This window comes from Alnus glutinosa, chromosome 7 (assembly GCF_958979055.1).
Source record: "Alnus glutinosa chromosome 7, dhAlnGlut1.1, whole genome shotgun sequence".
Lineage (NCBI taxonomy): Eukaryota > Viridiplantae > Streptophyta > Magnoliopsida > Fagales > Betulaceae > Alnus > Alnus glutinosa.
Window position 1 is genome coordinate 8,631,552 of NC_084892.1, and position 22,749 is coordinate 8,654,300.

The 22,749-nt window shown below is 37.1% G+C and overlaps 1 protein-coding gene and 1 pseudogene across 1 annotated transcript in view; both read right to left on the reverse strand.

Annotated features, from left to right (window-relative positions):
- Positions 1 to 22: 22 nt before the first annotated feature.
- On the reverse strand, positions 23 to 3,272 carry LOC133874019 (strigolactone esterase D14-like; annotated as a pseudogene).
- A 5,276-nt stretch (positions 3,273 to 8,548) lies between these two features.
- LOC133872546 (uncharacterized) overlaps positions 8,549 to 22,749 on the reverse strand; it is a 29,445-nt gene continuing 15,244 nt past the window's right edge. The window contains exons 11-15 of the mRNA XM_062310100.1: positions 22,584 to 22,725; positions 15,744 to 15,820; positions 10,507 to 10,625; positions 9,459 to 9,567; positions 8,549 to 8,833 (exon numbers count right to left, since the gene is read on the reverse strand). Of these exons, the coding sequence (XP_062166084.1) occupies positions 8,633 to 8,833; positions 9,459 to 9,567; positions 10,507 to 10,625; positions 15,744 to 15,820; positions 22,584 to 22,725 (648 nt within the window). The 3' untranslated portion in view covers positions 8,549 to 8,632. The remainder of the gene's footprint in view (positions 8,834 to 9,458; positions 9,568 to 10,506; positions 10,626 to 15,743; positions 15,821 to 22,583; positions 22,726 to 22,749) is intronic.

The window sequence follows — 22,749 nt, forward strand, 5'->3', positions numbered from 1 at the left end:
GAAGAATTCACTGATTGTTGAAATTTCATAGACTTGTGCTGCTCGATGAAGTTACCTGCCAAGCCTACAGGCTAGAAATGCACAATTATAGTTCATTGCAGCAATCAAAAGCTTCAAATTTTTTTTTGTTGTTGGTAAAACATAGAACAGAAAATAATTATCATTAATCCTAACAAATAAAATTCAGATTACAAATGAATGGCATGTTAATTTGTGAGACACTGCCATCTTTTTACTAAGGAAGAGCTGCAACACAACATCCCCACCCAAATCAAACATCCTAATTTCCACAGTCGGCTGTCTGTTAATAGGAAGTACCCTCTGCAGAACTTTCAGAAGCAGAGGGTAAGCTGTAAGTTGGGGAAAATGGCCTTCCGTATTTAGTATTTTCACCCTGGCACGGCCGCCGGCAAGCTTTCTTTTGATGTAGAATGCAACGGATTTCGGAACGACGACATCTTTTTTGGATTGGATGATGGTGCAAGGCACTGGAACTTGTGGCAGAACCATCTCATGTCACTTAGAAACACGGTTCTAACCACGCTTAGTGCAATCTTCGGTTTCATCCTCCCCAAGCTGCTTTGGAATTGGGTAATTGCACTTGTGCATTTCACACCTACAGCCACTGGGGTGAAATTTTTGGCCCAACTTGAAAATTTTTCATCTATTTGGGTAAAATTTGTGTCAAGATCTTTCAAAGCCCCCATTGTATCCTTTATCATTGAGGTACTTACAGAAAGCTGTCAATCATTAAGGAAAAAATAGGAGTTACACCCGTTTGTAATAAGCTTTCCGTGGTATAAGAAATTGTTAACTTATGCAAAAATAACAAATAGGTCCATGCACAAATTTCCGTCTTTTTTTTTTTTTTTTCTTATGAAAACTGTATAATGCCATGTCAATACCAATCAACACCAAACAAAGCATGACGTGTGTTACCAATAATATATATATATATATATATATATTGAAAAAAATAAATAAATAAGAAGTTGGTCAACCACCCCTCAATTAAAAGATATAAATAAAATAAATAAATAAAAAATTGAGGGTCGGCCGAACCACCTCCATAGCTAGGCCACACCCAAATATGGTGGAAGGGATAGCCGAACTACCTCCTGAACATTTGGGAGTAGTTCAGTCACCTCTAAATATAGTCAGGAGGGGTAGCCAAATCACCCCTGACCATTTGGGGGTGGTTCGGCCACCCTCAAATATAGTTGGAGAGGATAGCCAAACCACCCCTCGCTCGCCATTTGAGGGTAATTCGTCCATGTTTTCATTTGGCCAAAGGAGGTGACGGACCCACCCCATCTTCCCTGTTGTGAGAGAGAGAGAGAGAGAGAGAGAGCTGTACCTTGGAGAGCCACTGAGTAGTATAAGGTGTTGAAAGAGTTCTGGTCTCTTTCTTGCGGCCATGCATCCAATCATGGCTGACATGGAGTGACCCAAATAAATAGTCTCATTCACATTGAGCTGCTCGATCAAGAAGGCACACCAAGTCTTGGACGTAGCCATTGAAGCTGGAGTACTTCTGTACGATCAACTTTTGGCGAGAAAACCAAGTCGAAAACCACCACCTTGAAGTAGCAAGCAAGGTAAGGGATGAGATATTGCCAAAGCTTCGGGTCTGTCCCAAACCCATGAGCAAGAACCAGCCAGCGCTTGGCTCCCATTTCCATACATATTCACGTTTAGTGCTTCAACAATGCCTCCTCCGTGGTCGCAGTAGTGCATCTCCATGTTGTCCTGCTTGAATGCCATAGCTAGAACTTTCGCAATCTTTATACAAGTCAAGCCCTTTGTGCAAGAGCATTCTCATGAAAATATTTATACAAGTCAAGCCACTGTTTTTGAGTTTTTGGCTGCCTAGTTCTTGGAAATTATTTTACGACCCCTCATGCTTTTGCCTTTTTTGACATTGAAACACCAGTTTCTAATTTGATGAAATTAAGGTCAATGCTTTGAATATTGTAAATTTAGACCTCCATTGGTATTTTCCGTCGAATAGATAACATAAGCAACATAAAAATATAATTATGTCTAGAGGTGAAAAGAACGTTGGTGAAATTTAATAACCACCTTCACAACTGCCGATATTAACAATTATTTAACCTATAACTGCACCGTTAACCGCTTTTAGTAGGTTGGGGCCGTTGGGCCTGTTTTTTGGGTTAGAAGCTAGAGAGATAAACAAACCATAATGATTGGATTGGTCTTGTGAAGGACTCACGGTGGGTGGTAATTTGTTGTTTAGCCACTTTGATTTTGGTTGTTGACTAGCTTGATAAGATTTTTGCTCTTACGTATACGCTGCTTTCCATAACAACAGGATATATTTTCTTTATTGCTTTCCTTACCACATAAAGCAACAGAAGTTGCAGGTGTCGGCCTCATAAATAGTGATGCGAACTAATTAATACAAAACATAGAAATTGATATGTTTGCTGTTTCGAGTGAGCCAAGAACTTCCAAAAAATATAGTAAAACTGTATTTTACTTAACAAATAGAGAAGATAGCATATATGCTCAAAAAAAGAAAGAAAGAAAGAAAAGGCAGCAGGCATGCTTAGGAAAACTTTATACAATATTGTTCGTCATAGACTCAAAGGAGATGAAAAGAAACAATAAATTATCTTATTTTTCTTAACAACCACCACCGCCACCACCACAGCCACCACCACCACCACCACAGCCACCACCACCACCACCACCACCACCACCACGGTAGCGGGGTTTGTGAGGTGTTCCATCATCAGCACAAGAAAAGATGAGCATGGATATAATTGAGAGAGACATGATAATCAAGCCGAGCAAAAGTAGGCCACCCGAGCCCTCTAACGCAACACTTGGATCATCGACATGGGCAGCACCAACTAGAGCACCAAAATCTCTCACCATTTGTGGAATTTCCTTCTCTTTAATTTTTAAGATTTTTAATAGCTCAATACTCCATAGTAGTGTATATATATATTCTCGAGTTTAGAAACGTCTACTTGACGAGCGATAAGTCTTTGGTTGAAATTTCTAGCCAAGTTTATCCAAAAAAGGAAAAATGAAATTTTATAGCCACACGACTTCTGATGACAAGAAGGAAGTAGGCCCGAAGTTTCCATAATTGAAATCTCTTCTGTTCGATCGGGTCCACATGCACGACTTCTGATAGATTTCCTTGAAATTTAATGACTTGAAACAGGTAGGAAGTTTCCTTAATTGAAATCTCCTCTGTTCCTTCGGATCCACGTATCTCCACATGACATTCTTCATTGAAATTTTTATGTAAGACAAGCTTTTGTGATAAAAATAATGTACGTGAATGATTAATTTCTGCAGATATATATAAATGGATATTTCAGCAATCGACAAAACAAATTATCCATAAGATAAGACCAAGTAATTAATTAAGCTAGAACCACAAGTTTCGGACTACCAATCTCAACAACTCTAAGAACTTTCGCAATCTTTATACAAGTCAAGCCCTTGTGGCTGTTACAATATATGGAAAATATATTATATTTTTCATATATTCTATATTTGGTTGATATTGTAATATTCTTTATTTATGGGTTAATTGTAATCAAATCATGAGAATTTGATTGCCATATTTGATGGGGATTTGATTATCATATTTGTATTCACTCTAAACCTTATAAATAGGAACTTTTGTATTGTAGACAATCAAGCAATAAGAGCATAATGTAGTCCATTATATGTTTCCGCTTTCTCTCTTCCTCTCTCTCTCTCTCTCTCTCTCGTAAAATTTCTTTTCTCTTTTCTATTATTTTCGCTATTTTTCTCTTTAGTTTTCCATCTTATTGTGTTTTCTTTTATGGTATCAAAGCTATAGGCTAACGTTAGTGTTCGACCCAATAGCCTTGTGAATTTTTCGTTTTCTTTTATGTCTGTTGCTTCTTTTATCTCTATATTTTTCTTATGCTTCTCTTGTTCTTTGTCTATGATTTCACCATGTTTTCTGTAACACCCCGTATTTTAAGATATTAAATAAAATATATTAAAATATGATTTGAGACCTAATAATAATAAGGCAAAGGAATATATATAAATAATTATGAAATTTTCATTGATTAGATAAGAAGTGTTTATAATTTTAGTTTAATAAAAGTTCATACGGGCTTTAAACTTTGGAATAACGGAAATAGGGTCAAACAAACTTCGTTTTGATCGATTCAAAAACTAAAATGCTCGTCTCAAAGTTCTCTAGCTACCCTCAAAATTTTATAATTTTTGGATTTCATTAAGGATACGAAAACACTCGTAAAAAATACGACCTCTATTATGGACGAAAATTGATATATAATATTTGTGGGCACATTTCTATTCCTTAAGAGCCCAGCCCAGTCCATATCTACATCAGCCCGTCAACCCAGTCCAAATGATTCAAGTAAAGCACCTCATCACACGTGGCTTTTTCTTTCTTCCCTTTGTTGATATTTTTTTCAAGCTTGCTGCCCAAGTATAAATTCCACCCTTTGATTCTTCTTGCTGCCCACGTCTGGATTCACAGCCATTGATCATTCTTGCTCCCCAAGCCAATTCCAGCCATTAGATAAGATAAAAAAAGGGTTGATATGGGCCGTCCAAATCTGTTTATAAGGAGTTCAATCCCAGCCTTTGATCTTTCTTGTTCCCCAAGCTGAATTCCAGCCATTAGATGAGATCAAAACTGATCAATCTTGGCCGTCCAGATTGAAATACCACCTATGAGACCTACCTAAAGTCCCCAAAGGGTAACTCAATGTGAGGATCACGCCTCATGAAGCGAAAGTCACTAGTTCGAATCCTTCCTTCACTCTCTTGTGTGGATATGTCAAAAAAAAAAAAAAAAAGATACCTACTTGACAAAATAAAAATTGGACTGCGTATTTGGTTCCATGAACCAACTACTTGTCACTATCCACAACAATAGCCTAAATAATAATAATAATAATTAATAGGGAAATAAATTTTTTTCAAACTTCATGAAAATAAAATTCCTCAAATTTGGTCTATTAAATTGACATTTCTTTTTTATTATTATTATAGAGCATGTTGTTTTACATGTATTTTTAATAATACGGATCTAAAAATGCACATAAGAATCACGTGTTTTAAAAACATACGACAATTTAGTAAAATAGATTAAAAAGATTTCTTTCGACCCATGCCAAAGAAAGCTTTGTCCAAAAAAAACAATATCCACTAGAATATTGGACTATTTGTTCCTTCCGGACAGATGGTCTTTCAGATACTAAAAAAGGAATAATAGTGACCAGAGTTATAAAAGAAAAAAAATTTATGCGGACGCTTTTTTTTATTATTATTTTATCTTTCTCGTTAACAGTTTTTCTAAATCTTATATCCTTCTCAAAATATAGAAAAAATTTCTAAAAAATTTCTTAAATCAGATTTTTTTTATTGTCCATAAACTAAAAAAATATCAAAGGAATCAAAAGTTATAACCTAAATTTAAGGAAGCAAAAGTAATTTTCTTAACATTATTTTAATATAAAAAAAAATTATTTCTTCTCTCATTCTTTTAACATTTATTTGAAATAATATTTAAATGATTTTTCATTTATCTCTCTTTCTCCTAATATTTAATTTAAAGAATAATTAAATGCTATAGGAAAATAATAAGAAAAACTATTGTAAACTACATTTAAAGGAAGAAGCAAAAAGTGATATTGAGAAAAAGTTTAAAAGAAACTGGTGCTAGTACTATTTAATCGGTTAGTAACCTTCATTTGATTTTATGTCCAGGATATTGGTTTTTTTTTTTTTTTTTTTTTTTTTTTTTTTTTTTTTTTTTTTGCTTTGCCCTTTTCCGATCTAACTTAGTTGTTTGGTTCATATCCTTCCCCTTTTGTTCACAAGCTGCTTAATTAATTTATTCATTTTTTATACTAATCATTATTTAATTAATTATTGTTAAAATTATATTATTTGAGTTAATTAGATAAATTAACTCGAATCTTAAACACTCAAGTCTTGAGCCTATATGAATGTTTTATAGTACATATATGCATTAATTATACGCGCACCGCCCACACATATACACATACACACACAAACACATGTACTAACGAACACATATATCTCTATCAAGTCTTATAATCACAATAATTCAAGTTATATCAGACAAAAATTAGGTACAAATTAGTTTGTAGAAATTACCTACAAACCAGTCTAATAAATGACATTTATTCTTAAAGCATATGAGAAGCATATGCTTTCTTATTAATGTTATTAAAAAAATATATGTAAGAAGCATATGCTATTAAAAAAATATATTTCTCACATGCTAAGGGACACGTGTCATTTTATTAGATTGGTTTGTAGCTAATTTCTGTCTAGTTATATCTATCATATTAAAAGAGAATTCCCTTCTTCTTTTTTCTTTTTAAATACTTCAAATGTTTTCATTAAAAAGTTAAAAAAGAAAAAGTCATACGAGTTTATATGAGTCAAGCCGAGTTTATGCAAATTCAATTTATTTGATAAAGGATCCTAAATTTTGGTTGAAACTCTAGTCAAGTTTATATGAATCGAGTTCGAGTGGCTTATGAACAACTTTGGTTAATATATGGCACTTGGTGCCCCCAAACTGCAATGTAAATAAATTATACAGTAATGCCACTTCTCTAGGAGCCAGGCACGTGTGGAACGAAATTTTGGACAGACACCTATAAACAATAAGATAAGGATTTTAACCCATAACATCGCAAGGCATAGTGATTGTAACATTTTTATTTTTGTTTATCTCCTTTTATAGATGAGTAAGAACAAGTAGAAATAAACAGTTACAAAAATAGAAAATAAAAGATTAAATACAAAATACAAAGACTAAAAAGAAAACTCAATCTTGACTGCGATTCTACCATTGCTCCAAAGGGAATTCTCAAAGGGGAAGAAAGCAATTAAGAATGCTGCTAACAAAACTGGTTGTAGCGGACCATGGTGGTCATTGTGGGTATCAACAAAGAAAGCTTATTTTAACTTAACGCCTGATCAACTTATGAGGGAGTTGAGGAAACAAAGAGGTAGTTGTATAGTAACAAAATAAACACCATCTACGACAGTGGAGCAAAGAACTACTAAGATTTGATATTTTTGAGGTCCAAATCTAGATATGAAATTTCTAATGAACCAAAAGGGTTCTAAAAGAGTAGTGAAAAATAATGTGATGGCAGAGATCTGCTGCAAGAGATCAAGAGTAACGGCTTCGTGTGCAGCCCACGCATGCCACAACGGTGTTTGGGGTACACATGAGTGAGGGGACTGGTCGATTGTTGAGTGACGGCTGATGATAGAGGAGGTGCGTAGGTGGCAGAGCCAGAATTTTGGTTTTAGGAGGGCAAGATTAAAAACTAAAGTTGAACACATTGATTAAAAATATTCAAAAATATAACTAACAAAAAAAACAAACAATTCAACAAATTTGATTTGTTATTTAAAATATATAAATGTAACTTACAAGTTATTTTGTCATGGCTATATATATATATAAAGTATTGGTGTGTGACGTACGACCATATAAATTTTTAGTTTCCCAAATTGCAACTCGCAAGTTCTAGATAGGTTCCCAACTCCCAAGTCATAACGGCTAAACACAATGTTTACTAGGAAAATAAAACTAAACACAACTTTTAAATAACGCCAACGCAACATCACTTTTAACAATCGCAACAGCGCACCAACATGTTTTGTTAAAAAAGTTAATGAAACGGAGTGTTTTGTCAAAAGCATCTTCCTTCTTGGAAGAGTGAGTGAAAACGTCATAACCTAAAAGCTTCTAAAACTTAAAAATCTGAAATGACGAAAGCTTGAAACACAGAATCTCAGTCCTCCTAGTCTTAGAAATGCTTTGCCCATGTAATGTAGATGCCGTGACGAGTTGTTGAGGGTGAGCAACTAAGCTAGGTTTACAAATCAATAATTTATGGAAAGAGAGCAATATTAATGACTATAGTATCTTATGCAATTCTCAATTATTGTAAAAAGCAGCTTGCGAAAAACTCACTTTGGAAGCTTCCACACTGTCTTTACATAAAGCTCTAAAGCTTGCTCTCACTACGGTCTTCAAAGTTAGCAACGATGAAGCATCCAAGCCACTGAAAGGAAAACAAACACGATTGCCAGTAGCAACAAATATATATACAAGAATATTGACTACCATCCCAAAAGAAAGCTCCACTCGAAACGCATAATATACAATCAATTCTTCCAATTCGGTCCCTCATATAGTATAGATTATGAGTAATACAAGATTACACAAGACAAGATATTAAATTACATAAATGCAGCAAGGAAGCCTAACCCATATTTCACATATTTATTTCCTGTACAGCTGTTGCTCCACCGTTTAGATGGACCCCCACCCCCCACCCCACCCCCCCCCCCCCCCCCAAAAAAAAAAAAAAAAAAGATGGAGAATTTTTTGAGTCGGTAATGATTTCCCTATTACCAGTTGTCACTTCATAATATATATCTAAGAGTCTTTTAGGGCCTAGAGTAGGAAATTCCACTGCCCAGGCAAAAAGAGGGCAAGTGAAGATACCGCCATAAACATTTGGTATTGCAAATGAAAATCCATCTCATGATTAACGATTGGAGAGAAGAAGAGAAGATGCATTTAGTTCAATGCATAATGAACTCGTTCAAGGAGTTGCACCACCTGATTTACAGGGATAGCTGAAGATAAATGTGGTTTGGAGGTTGATTTTACAGTATCCAATAAACCAAGAGGTAACGACAATATGTCCTCTTGCTGCAAACTTGTAAGCTCCAAGAACTGAGTCAGCATGTCACCATCGAGTATTTTAGGTACCCCAACCTGTCAGTCAATTAGAAAAAGTACAATAAAAAACAACAACATTAATAGAAGAACAATGACATTAAGCCAGCTAGTTGCCTAGTAATGCTCGTTTACTACAATACTCCAGACTCATTCAAATCTCTTCAAGGTTAGATTACCATTTATACCTTACGAAAAGCTAACAAGAAGCTAAGCCTCAACAACTGGGTGTGGCATGGAAGGAACAATAATTGGGAATCACGCATAAATTTGACAATACATGAATGACCAGAAAATCTATGCAAAAGTCAAAGGGGGAAAGGAGGAGGAGGAGGAGAAAAAGGATGCAAGGGAAATGATATTCAAAGATTCCACATCCACTTATTGAAAGAAGAAAAAAATGTGGCCCCAAACTGATAAGGTACAACCAGATGGTTCTGAGATCATTCAATCTCATAGGACCATTCTGTCGTCGGATTTCAATCCTTTCTTGCCAAGTATATGTACAAGTAGTAGCACATCCATTAAGATCCACATGGAAAATATAAGTTCCCACAAGAAAAACTAAAAAAGTAGATATTTTTTGCATTGTGCTGGTTTCCAGTCACAAAAACAATCGGTGCTTCCCAGAGGTAACATTAAAATTAGTTTCAACTTTTCTTACCGGGTTTTCACGGCTACGGAAGTCATTATGATCATTTCCTAGAACTGGAGCAGTCAATGAATAAACCACAAGTCTAGCTTGGACTGCTTCTAAGAGCTCATGTTCTTCCCTACATAAACATGTCATTTGAAAAGATAATATTTGAAGCCAGACTTCACTATCAAACACAAAAGGCAATAATGTGCAGTATCAAAATGTTAACCACGCTCCTTAATGTAACTCTCTAAGAATTATAGGTTATAAGAATTAGGATCATATGCAAGTCTGCACTGCTTTCTTCTTTTTCTCTTGCGCTGTAACTGAAAAGTACTATATCACAAATTTGCAACAGATAATAGGGATCTTCAAATATTTTGATAGAGCCTAGGGTCGAAGAGCAAACACCTAATGACCATTGGATGATAAATTTCGTGAGTAGTTAATAAGTTTCTGAAAAATGCTACCCCATGTAGTGCCACCCAGTGAAATTGTATCTCTTAATAACTAAAAATTCTACCCAAGTAGGATTCAAAATGTTTCCTTCAGTAGTTGATATGGCCAGGCAAGGAGAGAGAATAGCAACTATGGACAAGATCGATCTCTTAATTGTTTGCAATGGCATGACTAAGGGATGGACGATAACTCACTGAAGCTTGATGACGAGTCAAACCCCAAATTGTTGTCAGCCATGGAATAGGCCTAATGAAAACTACAGTCGCTCTGTTGTCTTCTTTGATAAAATAAAATATGTCCAAATCTTTAAGGATCAGCTCTTCCAAAAAAAAAAGGTCACATAAAGGGAAAAAGTTTATATTGTTAATGGAGTTTTCTATCAAAAGAGATTGCAAGGGGTCCTCCAAAGGCCTAGCTTTATTATTGTTGGATCCAATTCTCTGTTGGTATGATGCATGGTATTCCTTAGTGTTTATCTGCATTTGTATTAATTCAATATCATTTAAACAAGAAAAAGAAATCTTGATGGCCGGCATGCCGCCACCATTAACAAGCCCCCAATATCCATATACTATAGAAAGAAAAAAAGAAACTAGATTTGCCGAGAAAATCATACCTTGATATGGGAATAAAGATTATAATGCTTCCTAATAGTGTACCGGCGATGATAGTGTTGTGTGACAAGTCAATACCATTCAGCACGTCATCAGTTGGAAGTTTATATAAATATGACCCCTATAACAACAAAATTAACAAAATCATATAAGGGGAACTACCAAAAATGGAATGCAAAGGAAATAACTTCTATAAACTTATGTCTTAAAGATACCATTAGATCTGCTATAGAAAGAATAAAATAGCATGTTGGATATCAATAATACATATCAAGAAGAGAGAATATATATGAGCTCAAGATATTATCAATTTGATTGCAACCTTTCTCTCTATATTGGTATTTTGTGCCCTTTGGATTAAAATGGCTTAATTGAATTGACAAATATCTGTTACAGATCAGCTCAAAAGTATCCCTTTATATTATGATGACAAGGGTGGATGGTAGGGTTAGAACAAGCATAACCCCTTTTTTAAAAAAATAAAAAAATAAATAATAGTTAAAACTCCTAAATCCTGCATTCAAATTTAAAATTCGAAAAAAAAAAAAAGAAAAAAAAAGAAAAAGAAAAAGAAAAAAGTGCTCTAGCTTTTTCTTAATCAAATTATAAACACTAGAAGCACTTATTCATCGACAAGTCTACCTACACACCACCAAAAGGAATAGTTCAATCCAAACCTAAACATTAAAAATATATACATAGGAAATCCTATATACACATTTTTTCCGTTCCACTCTTCTCTCCCTCTCATCGGCATGTGTCAATATTTTATTGTCTGTGCGCTTTCAGATGTTGGCGCGGTTGGAGCCTTTGGTTTTGGTTGTCTACAATGGGTTTCTTGAGCTGGTTTTATGTTGAGGCTAAAGCCTTTGAGCTCTCGGTAGTAGAGGGGTGTTCAGTTCATCAGTTGAAAGGAGCTGAGCTGTGGGGTTTACCGAGCAATATTGTTCTGTAAGTTGTGTGTTGTTTGGCTGTCGACCTTGGTGGAGGAGTTGGTTTGAAGGATAGAGGTGACCGAGTTCTTCATATTGTCATGGGATGGAAACAACGCGTTCATTCCTCAGAGATGCTCTAATAGGTTAGGCCGGTTTCTGGAGGTGGTGGAGTTTGGGAGTGGTAGTTGGAGAGGCCTTATTGAAATTCTGAAGGGGAGACAAGGGAGGGGATGGAGCAGCTTATTTGCTGAAATGAGAAAGGTGGCATCTTTCTTCAGTCTCCCTATTGGCAAAGAGAGCAGAATTTTGCCCTCACACCAGCCTACAGGTGGTTCGAAGTTAACTGCCATTGGTGTCTCTTCCTTGGTTTCAATGGGTAAGGAGATGATGAAGGGTGGTGGAAGGACCTTCGCAGAGGTGGTAGGTACGGCAAGGCAGTAGCAGGGGTGCCCTTTGGCACCTGATGCGATGGTGGAGCGAGCTCCTCGTACATCGGCCCACATTAGGACTGTTGCCTTCATACCTCGAGGTCAGAAGGAGGTTGCTCGAGGCAGGATTGCAAGCATGTCCACTCCCAGCTTTCATGCCACAGAAGGAGACAAGATCGTACAAGGGGATGACGTGGAGGATTTCGGTGGGAACCTTTGAAAATAGAGAAGTTAGGTAAAGAAATTAAAAGGGGAAGTGGATTGGGCTCTCATGTTAGTGGAAGAGGCCTTGATCTCTTTTGGGCTAGAAGGGCTTAATTATTTGAATCAAGCTGAAGCATTTAGAGAAGGCCCAACCTACTTTCACCAAAGTAAAGCCCAACTCCAAAGGTGAAAGCTCGTCCGGCGGATAAAGGAAATCAATTCTCTCCTCTCCAGCAAGTGAAACGTGTGTTTCATATCACACCAACCTTTAGGTGGGTTAGGCTCTCTCGAGCTGGGGAGGCCCACCTCTATACATTTATTTATTTTTATTGGTTATCATTAGTCAATATGAGTATATTTTAACTTAAAAGGTTAAACTTATTGGTACCTATAGTTTGAAAACTTTATTTTTTATCCTATGTGCTTCCATTCACATCACAGATGATCCTTGTGATTTGGGAAAAAATCAAATTGGAACCTTCATTAGTTTTTGGATGTTAGTTTTTCCATCCAAAAACTAACGGTTGGACATGTGTCAACTCCTGAAAGTAAACACTTGTCATAATGTAAAAAAATTAAAAAACAAAAATAAGAAACTTTAAAAAATAATAAAAAATTGAAAATAATAAAACTTAAAAAATATATATATATATTAAAAACTCAAAAAAAAAAATTGAAAAAAAGAAAAAGAAAAAGAAGAGAGCCACCCCATGGCCGGTTTGACACGTGTCTACTCTAATGAGTTTACACGTGTCCAACCGTTAGTTTTTTTATGAAAAAACTAATGGAAGTACCAATTCGGTCTTTTCCCAAACCACAGGTACCATATGTGATACGAATGAAAGCACAGAGGGACAAAAAATAAAGTTTCCAAACCACAGGTACTAATAAGGTGTTTAACCCTTAATTAAAAATAAATTTTAGGTTGATTTTTTAGTGTCTTATATTAATATTTTATGTTGTGAACACAAGTTGATATCTATAGGTTAATACGATTATATGAAAAAATAAGAAATATTTGGTAATTTTCCTTACGAGCCAACTGTGGAAAAATGTTTTACGATTCATTTTCAGAATTACTGATGTAGCGGAAGACTAAGGTAACTAATTAAAGAACAGAGTCTTTGATTCTGTAAGGAGAAGCATCTTCGTCTTCTACCCAAAAAAAATATAAACAAGCTTGTAGGCTAAAAGAAATATAAAACTCCGCACAGTATTTGAGAGAGAATTTTTTGATTTGATAATAATTCAATGGATTGAGTTTTACATAATAAGCAAGCCTATTTATAGAAGAGAAATAGTTGTAGAGAAAGTAAATCTTGTAGGAACAAATGGCTCATATTCTCTTGGGAATAAAGAGTAATATGAGAGTATTAATAAAATGGCCAGTTTGGTGTAATTAAGTTTATGTCGCCTAGGGATGATTAGGTTGTAGGGGTGCAAGGTATTTTGGAGTTTTTCATATCTGTCCGTACATTAGGGTTTTAGTATAAATATGTTATGCTTTAACCGTAAATCATATTATTAAATATAGCCGCACTCATGTAAACATAAGCAAATTGCCAAACATAAATCTTGTCTTGTTTTTCTCTTGCTTTCTTTCTTTTCGATTTCTTATTATTCATCATCGTTGTGCACGGTAATAACAAATCTAATCCTAGTAGTAATAGTAAACCTATTCCTAGTAGCAACAATAAACTTAATCCTAGTTGTAATAGTAAATCTAATTCAATAAGGAAAATAAATAAACAAAGCAAATTTAGTCCCAGTAATTAAAAGAAATAAAGCCTTAATTGTAAATAAGAAAATAAAATAAAATAAAATCTTGACTTGACAATCAAGTCTTTCTTTTTGTACTTCCATTGTCTGAGAATAAGTGAATTTCTAATTAAATGGCGTTGCTCCAATATTATTTTTGACATTTTATCTATTTTCGTTTTCACCGAAAATATTAGTAAATTCCGTCCTACATCAAACACCCCTACTTGAAAAAAACTCGTCCCCGAGGTTTTTTTGCGATATGTGACGCGCGACTCTTCCAGAGAAAGATACTTGGAGAAATTTACGTAGATAGCACTAAGACACGACTTTTCTTTTTCTTCTCCTTCCATAAAAATTCCTCCAAATATTTTTTCTTTGATTGCATGGATATTCTTCCACTGGTACAGCAGTTGGAACTAATGATTGTGGCTGCACATATTGTCTCTCTGACGGCAACTCCACTTTTTCATTGTAACTAATATTCTCTTCATATATGGGTTTTCTATTCGGAGATTCATAAACATGGTTACAAACAGGTCGAACGCAACTTACATCATTGTCAAGGAACCTGTCTACAAAAGGTCTCCCCGTCAATCCAATGATAGCGTCATTATGTTGCGAAACACTTGTTGCGTCTCTTGCTTCAACTCTAGGAATTCAGCCTTCGAGATACGGTGAGACTAAATGGGTTTGCTCACCACTCACATGAGATCGTCCAAGAGTTCATGTATCACTTGCAATTGCTCTTGATATAGTGCCAATTGTAATCGTGCCTTTGATCGTTTGACGTATAGCTGGTAGTCGGCTCCTAAAACCACCTCTCTCTCAAAACAGACGTCGTTATAGAAGTTGTTACTGTAGTTAAGTTGGCCATCGAATCCAAATAACGCTAGTTTGGATACCCCATGAATTTGGCTCTCAAAAGAGCCCCTCCCCAACAAGCAGCATTGTTGAAGAAGGTCCTCACCGTTGCGTTGATTGGTCATGACCAAGATAAAGCTTGCTTTGATACCAATTGACGTAGTGGAAGACTAAGGTAACTAAACAAAGCCCAACGTTTTTTATTCTGCAAGGAGAAGCGTCTTCGTCTTCTACCCAAAAATAAATAAAAACAAGCCAGCAGGCTAAAAAAAATATAAAACTCCACAGAGTATTTGAGAGAAAATTCTCCAATTTGATAATAATTCAATGGATTGAGTTTTACATAATAAGCAAGCCTATTTATAGAAGAGAAATATTTGTATAGAAAGTAAACCTAATCCTAGTGGTAATACTAAACCTATTCCAAGTGGCAATAGTAAACCTAATCCTAGTAGTAATAGTAAATCTAATCCCAGTAAGGAAAAGAAATAAATAAAGCAAATCTAGTCATAGTAAGTAAATGAAATTAAGTCTTAATTGTAAATAAGAAAATAAAATAAAATCCTGACTTGACGATCAAGTATTTCCTTTTGTACTTCCATTGTCTAAGAACATGGAAATTTCTAATTAAACCGGCGATGCTCCAATATTATTTTTGACATTTTTCTATTTTCGTTTTCACCGAAAATATTAGTAAACTCCATCCTACATCAGTTACAAACAAATAGCGAAAAATAGGCAGTTTTCAATTGGGACAATGTCCCCCCCCCTCCCCCCAAACTACCAAAAATTATCAATTGAGTGGGTTTGTAGACTTTTCCCAAACAATTATAATCCCCTTGTCTCTGTAAAAAGTGAATTGCACCAAGAACTTCTCCAAAAACTCTAATTAGCATAATATCATCTAGATATAGAAACAAAAATTGAATTATCAAGCAAAAATGTCATATTACATAAAACAAAAGCATATGCAATATGTATCGACATAGATACCACAAATATATAGATCACATGATAACTCTTTTCCTTAAGAAGTGCACGAGGGAGTACCTTCCTGATGCTCATTGCTATGTCACCCATATAATAAGCAGAGCTAAGAGTCAAGTTGCATTCTGGACTTCCATTATCTGGGACAAAGCAACAATAGTTTAAAAAATTAGCATATCTTTCTAGGCCACGGTACAAAAGCAACAATAGGATAAGTGAGGAAGCGGAAGACTAAGGTAGCTAATCAAAGAGAAGCATTTTTTATTCTGCAAGATGAAGTGTTTTCGTCTTCTACCCAAAAAGATTAAAACAAGCCCGTGAACTAAAATAAAGATAAAACTCTGCAAAGTATTTGAGAGAGAATTCTCTGATTTAATAATAATTCAATGGATTGAGTTTTACATAATAAGCAAGCCTATTTATAGAAGAGAAATACTTGTAGAGAAAGTAAACATAATCCTAGTAGTAATAGTAAACCTAATCCTAGTAGTAATAGTAAACCTAATCCTAAAAAGGAAAAGATTATAAAATAAATAAATAAAAATTGTGTATTTATTTATTTATTTATTAGTGGGGACCACATGTCCTGCATCAATAAGCAAGTCAAGACCAGAAAAATAAAGAGGCCAACACATAATTCAGGGTAGACCATTACTTGGTTAAACAAAATGGCCATACTAACATTCCACACCCACAGAGCAAATACTCTTGATTACAACACAAGCTTCATGTGAATATGAATTAGGTGTGGCTTTTTTCCTCTTTTCTTATGATAAAAGAAAAGTAATCGACATATATCATTAAAAGCATACGGTCCCTTAAGTACACATAAGATATACAAGAGAAATTACCTAACTAGAATGAGCAAAAAGAACAAGGAAAACACTATAATTAATCGTCAAAGGAAAAACAAAAGCAATTGTCCAAAGATACAAAGTTTTGAAGAATAAGGACATAATTTCCTCCAATGTTCTCTCACAGTTCTCAAAACTTTTATCATTCATTTCCCTCTATAAACACCATAAAAGGTACATAGGCATCATCTTCCACACAGCAGCACTCTGCGTACTGCCAATAGTTTACCGAGCATATAGGTCGACCACACGTCTAGGCACAATCCAAGACAAACCAAAACGACTGAAAAAAGCAATTCAAACGGCATAAGCCACATCACAATGAAGATGAAGATAGTTTACGAACTCTTCATTCCTCTTACACATGCAGCATCTGTCCATCACAATGATGTGCCGCTGCCTGAGGATATCCATGATAAGAATCTTACCTAGAGCCGCCGACCAAGCCAAAAAGACCACCCTAAAGGGAGCCATAGTTCGCCAAACATTCTTCCAAGGGAAGCGGCCTTCACTACAAACCAAGGAACAATAGAAGGATCTAACCTTTAACAACCCTCTTTTGGGGGGGATCCACCACAACTTATCTTCACTTCCTCGTCTCACTCTAGCTGAATACAACACCCTGAAGAATGAGGCAAAGACATTTATCTTTCAATCATGAGCCACGCTAGTAAAGCTCACGTTTCATTGATTGGAACCACCATAAAATTCCAAGTGAGCCGAAACAGAGGCATCCTTTTCATAGACAATACCAAATAAATATGGAAAGGCTTCCTTAAAGGACACATTCCCACGCCACTTGTCATGCCAGAATCTAATCTTGGAGCCATCTCCTACTTCAAATCTGGTGTGACAAGAAAATTTCCCTCAACCCCTCCTAATACTCTTCCATAATCCCACCCCAAACACTCCAAAAGGCTTAATAGAACAACACCCATCCCACAAACTACCAAATTTAGAGTCCTCCGGCACTCTCCACGAAGCCTCTCTCTCATGCACGTAGCACCCAAGCCAATTACCTAAGAGAGTACGATTGAACACTGGCAACTTCCAAATTCCCAACCCTCCCTCAGAGAGCGGTGAACAAACCTTAGATAAGCTAACTAGATGATACTTCAACTCTTCGCCTAGCCCAACCCATAAGAAGTCCCACTGGAGCTTCTCAATACTGTTTGCAACACGCATAGAGAGATGAAAAATGGACAAGAAATACGTAAGAAAATTGAATAGTATGCTCTTAATAAGGATAACCCTCTACCCTTGGACAAGTACATCATTTTCTAACTAGCCAATTGATGCTCTATCTTCTCAATATATCGTCCCAAATATGCTTGTCCTTGTAGGAGGCTCCCAATGGTAGGTTGAGATACTTCACAAGCAAAGAGGAAACCCCAACACCTAGAATACCAACCAACCTATCCACATGATCAATATTTCCCACAGGAACCAGTTCTGACTTAGCCAAGTTAATCTTCAAGCCTGAAGCAACTTCAAAGCATAGGAATAAGAAATCCAGATGACGAGGATGATTTGGATTAGCACCACAGAAGATCAAACAGAAGGTGAGAGAAATCAAACCCACAATCATTACCCACAAAAAAACCAGACAACCCTCCACCCACAAAAACATAAATCATTCTACCCAACGCCTCCATCACAAGGACAAACAACAAGGGGGACAGAGGGTCCCCTTGTCTCAAGCCACAGGAACTACTAAAAAAACTTGCTAGGAGTACCGTTCACCAAAACCAAGAAACACACCGAAGAAATGCTATGAGTCATCTAAGATCACCATTTCCCCCAAAGCCACACATCCTCAACATATACAACAAAAAGTCCCAATTAGCATGATCACAAGCTTTTTCTAGATCCCTTTTGTAGATAACACCCGGCTCACCAGATCTTAATCTACTATTAAGGCATTCATTGGCGATAATAACAAGATCTAAGATTTGCCTACCTCTTAAGAATGCATTCTGCGACTTAGAGGTAATCTTCTACGACACCATCTTAAGCCTCTTTGCCATAATTTTAGCAATAATTTTGTAAATGCCCCCAACAAGGCTAATTGGGTGAAAATCCTTGGGATCAACAACCCCTAGAATCTTTGGAATGAGGGCAATGAATGTTAGCATTAAGGCTCCTCTAGAACTTGCCTCTAGTATGGATGTTATGAAAAACCTTCATGATATCTACTTTTAAAACAACCAAGCAAGCTTGGAAAAATTCCATAGAGAACCTGTCAAGGCCTAGTGTCTGGTCACCACTCAAAGCTTTCACAACCTCCCTCACCTCTTCTTCCTCAAACTCTCTCTCTAACCAACTAGCCTCGGCCTCCTCAATGGAATCAAAGGAAATGCCATCCACCAACGGCCTCCAACTAAACTATTCCATTTATAACCTTTGATAAAACTCCGCCCAATTGGTACAAATTGTACCGCCAATCAACAAGGAGACAATGGAGTTCTTCTTACTGTTGGAATTAGTCATTGTGTGAAAAAACTTAGTATACTTATCACCCTCTCTTAACCACAAAAACTTAGATTTCTGCCTCCAACTCACCTCCTCTATGAGAGTAGATTTTGCTAACTTGCTAGCAACTTCTACCTTCTTCATTTTCCCCTCAACACCTAATGCCCTTTCTTCTTCAAGGACATCAAAAACGCATAACTCTTCTAGAAGGATTTTCTTCTTCCTTTCTACATTTCCAAACACCTTGTTCCATCTCTTTAAATCATTTTTCAAAGCCTTGAGCTTGCTGGCTAAAACAATGATAAGTGTCTCAACACTGATTCACCTTGTCCACAAAACCTTTAGATTTTAACCACATGTTTTGAAATTTGAAAGACCTACTACCCTGTAGAATGTCACCACAGTAAAGAAGGATTGAGAAATGATCTAAATAGAATCTAGGAAGTCTCCTATGGGATACACCAAGAAACTGGGCTTCCCCCGCCGAAGAGACAAGGAATCTATCAATTTTCACCAACAAGAGGTAGGTCCTTCAAGCCCTAATAAAAAATGAAGTCAGAGAACTTCATCATAGCATGGCATAAACGAGCTTCTCTCGACCTTTAACTAGAGAAATGGGTAACATTAAAATCACCCACAACACACCAAGGCAAGTTCCACTAACTAAGCAAACCAACCAACTCATCCCAAAGAAGCCTTCTATTCCTATCAGAATTAGGGCCATAGACACTTGCAAAAGCCCAGGTGGAAAGATCTTGAACATTTCTAAAGGTGATAGCAACGTGAATCCCCACACACACTCGTCTATATTCTACACCACCCTTTTGTCCTGAATAATCAAAATACCTTAAGCCCCTCCAAAACCCAAGCAACACCAGTCCACACGATGACACCTCGACAAGATTTGCACAACACCACGAGACATGACTTCAAGCTTAGTTTCTTGAAAACATACAGTATCCACCTTCCATTCTCTTAGCAAGTTCCTCACCCTCAGACATTTCTCCCCCTCATTCAACCCTCCCACATTCCATGAAAGTAATCTAGGCTTCATAAAAATAAAAAATAAAAAAAATAAAAACCAGATAGCCCTTTATCCTTGCCTTTTCCACAGCTCGAACTCTCACCTTTGGCATCATAATTGATGGAGCACTCCAATCTTATTAGCTCCATGTTACCTCTATTACCAAGTTTAGAGAGAGAAGTCAAACCCTCAAGATGATGGCACTCTTCAATAACTATCAGAAGAGCCATAAATTGTTCCTTATGACCCATACATGAGATCCCCACGATTCGGTAGATTTTTTGCACACTTTGCAAAACCCAATCTGAGGAAGTTGAGTTACCCAACACAATAGAGGGATAGGAACACGTAGGAGAGCAGAGTACCTCCCCAATCCCACCATCACACACCCCCCCCCCCCCCCCCCAACCCCAATCCATCCCATCCAGGAGGCACATAGCAACTTATTTTCCCTTCACAACATTTTGATCTTCACCCCCCTTGGCAACCAAAACCAATTCTGGGCAAGTCTGCACAAAGTAGGCGTTAGAGGGAGAAACCTCCTTAGAGGAGACCAGACAAGGTAGACTTTCAGGCTAGCAACCAAACCCATCCGAACTCACTGCAGAGATTAGCCTAGTGGGGATAGATACCGATTCAGCCATGACACCAGCGGAAGGGTGAGGGAGGACAATGCCCTCGGAGAGGGCTGCACTGCGCCCTCAAGGTCCACCGGCAAGTTCTCTCCCATAGAGGGGAAAGAGAATAACGCAGCCACTTCACCGCGACAGTAGCCCCTAAAGAGAGTTGCGTTGAGACCACCAGCGTGCATCCAGGCTAGGCAAGGCTCCTCCTCGTCGTCGTAAAGCCCTTACCCAAAGAAGATGGGTCATTAGCACCTAGATCCACCCCAACCCTAACTTTCTTCTTCAAACCCAGTTCACCCGGGTCCTTACCCAAGAAAAAAGGGTCGCACACCTTATTCTTCAAAGCCCACTTGAAATTGGGCTTAATAAGGACTGCTTGGGCCTTAGGACCAAGTTTTGCCTTTTGTCTTTCTTGGAAATTGTGGCACAGCATGGGCCTTAGAGCCCTCTAGCGCAAACGCCTTAAGTCCCTCAACAAACGAAACTGCTTGATCCACCTCCACTTTCAGTTTCTCCAATTGATTACTCCAATTACTAAATAATTGAGTTAAGGCCACCACATCATTTTTATTCTCCTCACTGTTTGCAGCGCGAAAAGAGGGAAAAGACAGAGCTACAGGCAAACCTTGAGCTCCAAAATCCTTGCCCAGCGGTCTAGAGGTCCAAACATGAGCAAAGTCGTGAGGCGCGCGTTTTGGCACTGTAGACAGCGGACCCTGTGTGAGTGCGTCCTCCCCATCCTTCACAACGCCTCCAAACAAGACCTATTGCCACCTCCTAACGACGCCTCCTTACCCTTCGAGGAAGAGCCACCAGAAGGCTGGCACTGCAGCACGACGGTTGTTCCCTTGCCAATCGGAAAGTCAAAGAAAGTAGTCATCTTTCTTACTTCAGTGCCAAAACAACTCCAGCCCCACCCTTCACGTGCCTCCGGGATCACGATGAGACCTTTGCTACCACCCACTACATACACTGCCACCTCCAAATACCGGCCTGACTTGTTGGAGCCTCTCTGAACAATGAAAGCCTTGGATCCCTCCTTAAATGATTTGATAAACTCCATTTCCTCTGGATTACGCACCAGCGCCTCCATCGTGTATTTCAGCCAAGCAGCACACAACTTCCCCAAAAACGCAACACGGGAAAATCCAGGACTTCTTTCCACCAAATGGAGAATAGAACCCCTTTTAGCCACTGAAAGCTTGAAAGCTTTATCTTCAATGTAAAACCAACTCATAAAACCCATCTTTACTAATCAACAACTTCCCACGTGCCTACACGCACCGCCGTGGTGGGAAAGTTCGTAGACTATCATACTTATCATGAAGCATACCGCTATAAATGAAATTCTTGATTTGGTCAAAAGTCACAAACAATCTCTGTTTTGCAATTTTATGTGGATATGAATTAGGTGTGGTTATTTTTCCTCTTAAGTTGAGTATAAAAGTCACAAACAATCTCTGATTTGAAATTGTTTACTATAATTGTCACTAAATGAAAAGCTACGACAGTGGAGGAGAAGAGCACTGAATATCATCACTAAGTGTTTATGAAAGTGCGACAGACATAAGAACTGTATGTCCTTCCATTTTAAACTCATGGAAAACTATTCTAAACTTATTTTTTAATAAATGAATTATATGAAAGCTATCAAAGAGCAGAGATGATCAACGGGGAGAACTAGCGATGAAAGTTTATACTGCCGAAGTATTGATCTATCAGGTACAATTCATTAATGATTTCTACGGTCGAACATTATCTTCTCCTTTTCCAAAAGCAAAAGTTGGATTTTCACAACCTTGAATGCAATCATTCTTCAGAGAAGAGTGCCAGTTGCTGATTACAGGACATTTAATAGGAACTACCTGGAATACATGGGGATATACAACCCAAAGCTTTAACACGTATGGCTTAATCTAAAACTTACTTTCTAAACGATCTGAAGATGACAGAACCGCAATGCTTCCTTTACGATCCGAAACAACAGCAGTGTCAACATCCATAAGGATACAATCAGCAACTAACCTCTGTGATGGGTCAGAATACAGATGCTCCAGTTTTTTGGAATCCTAACACACAAAAAGCAAAGCAGG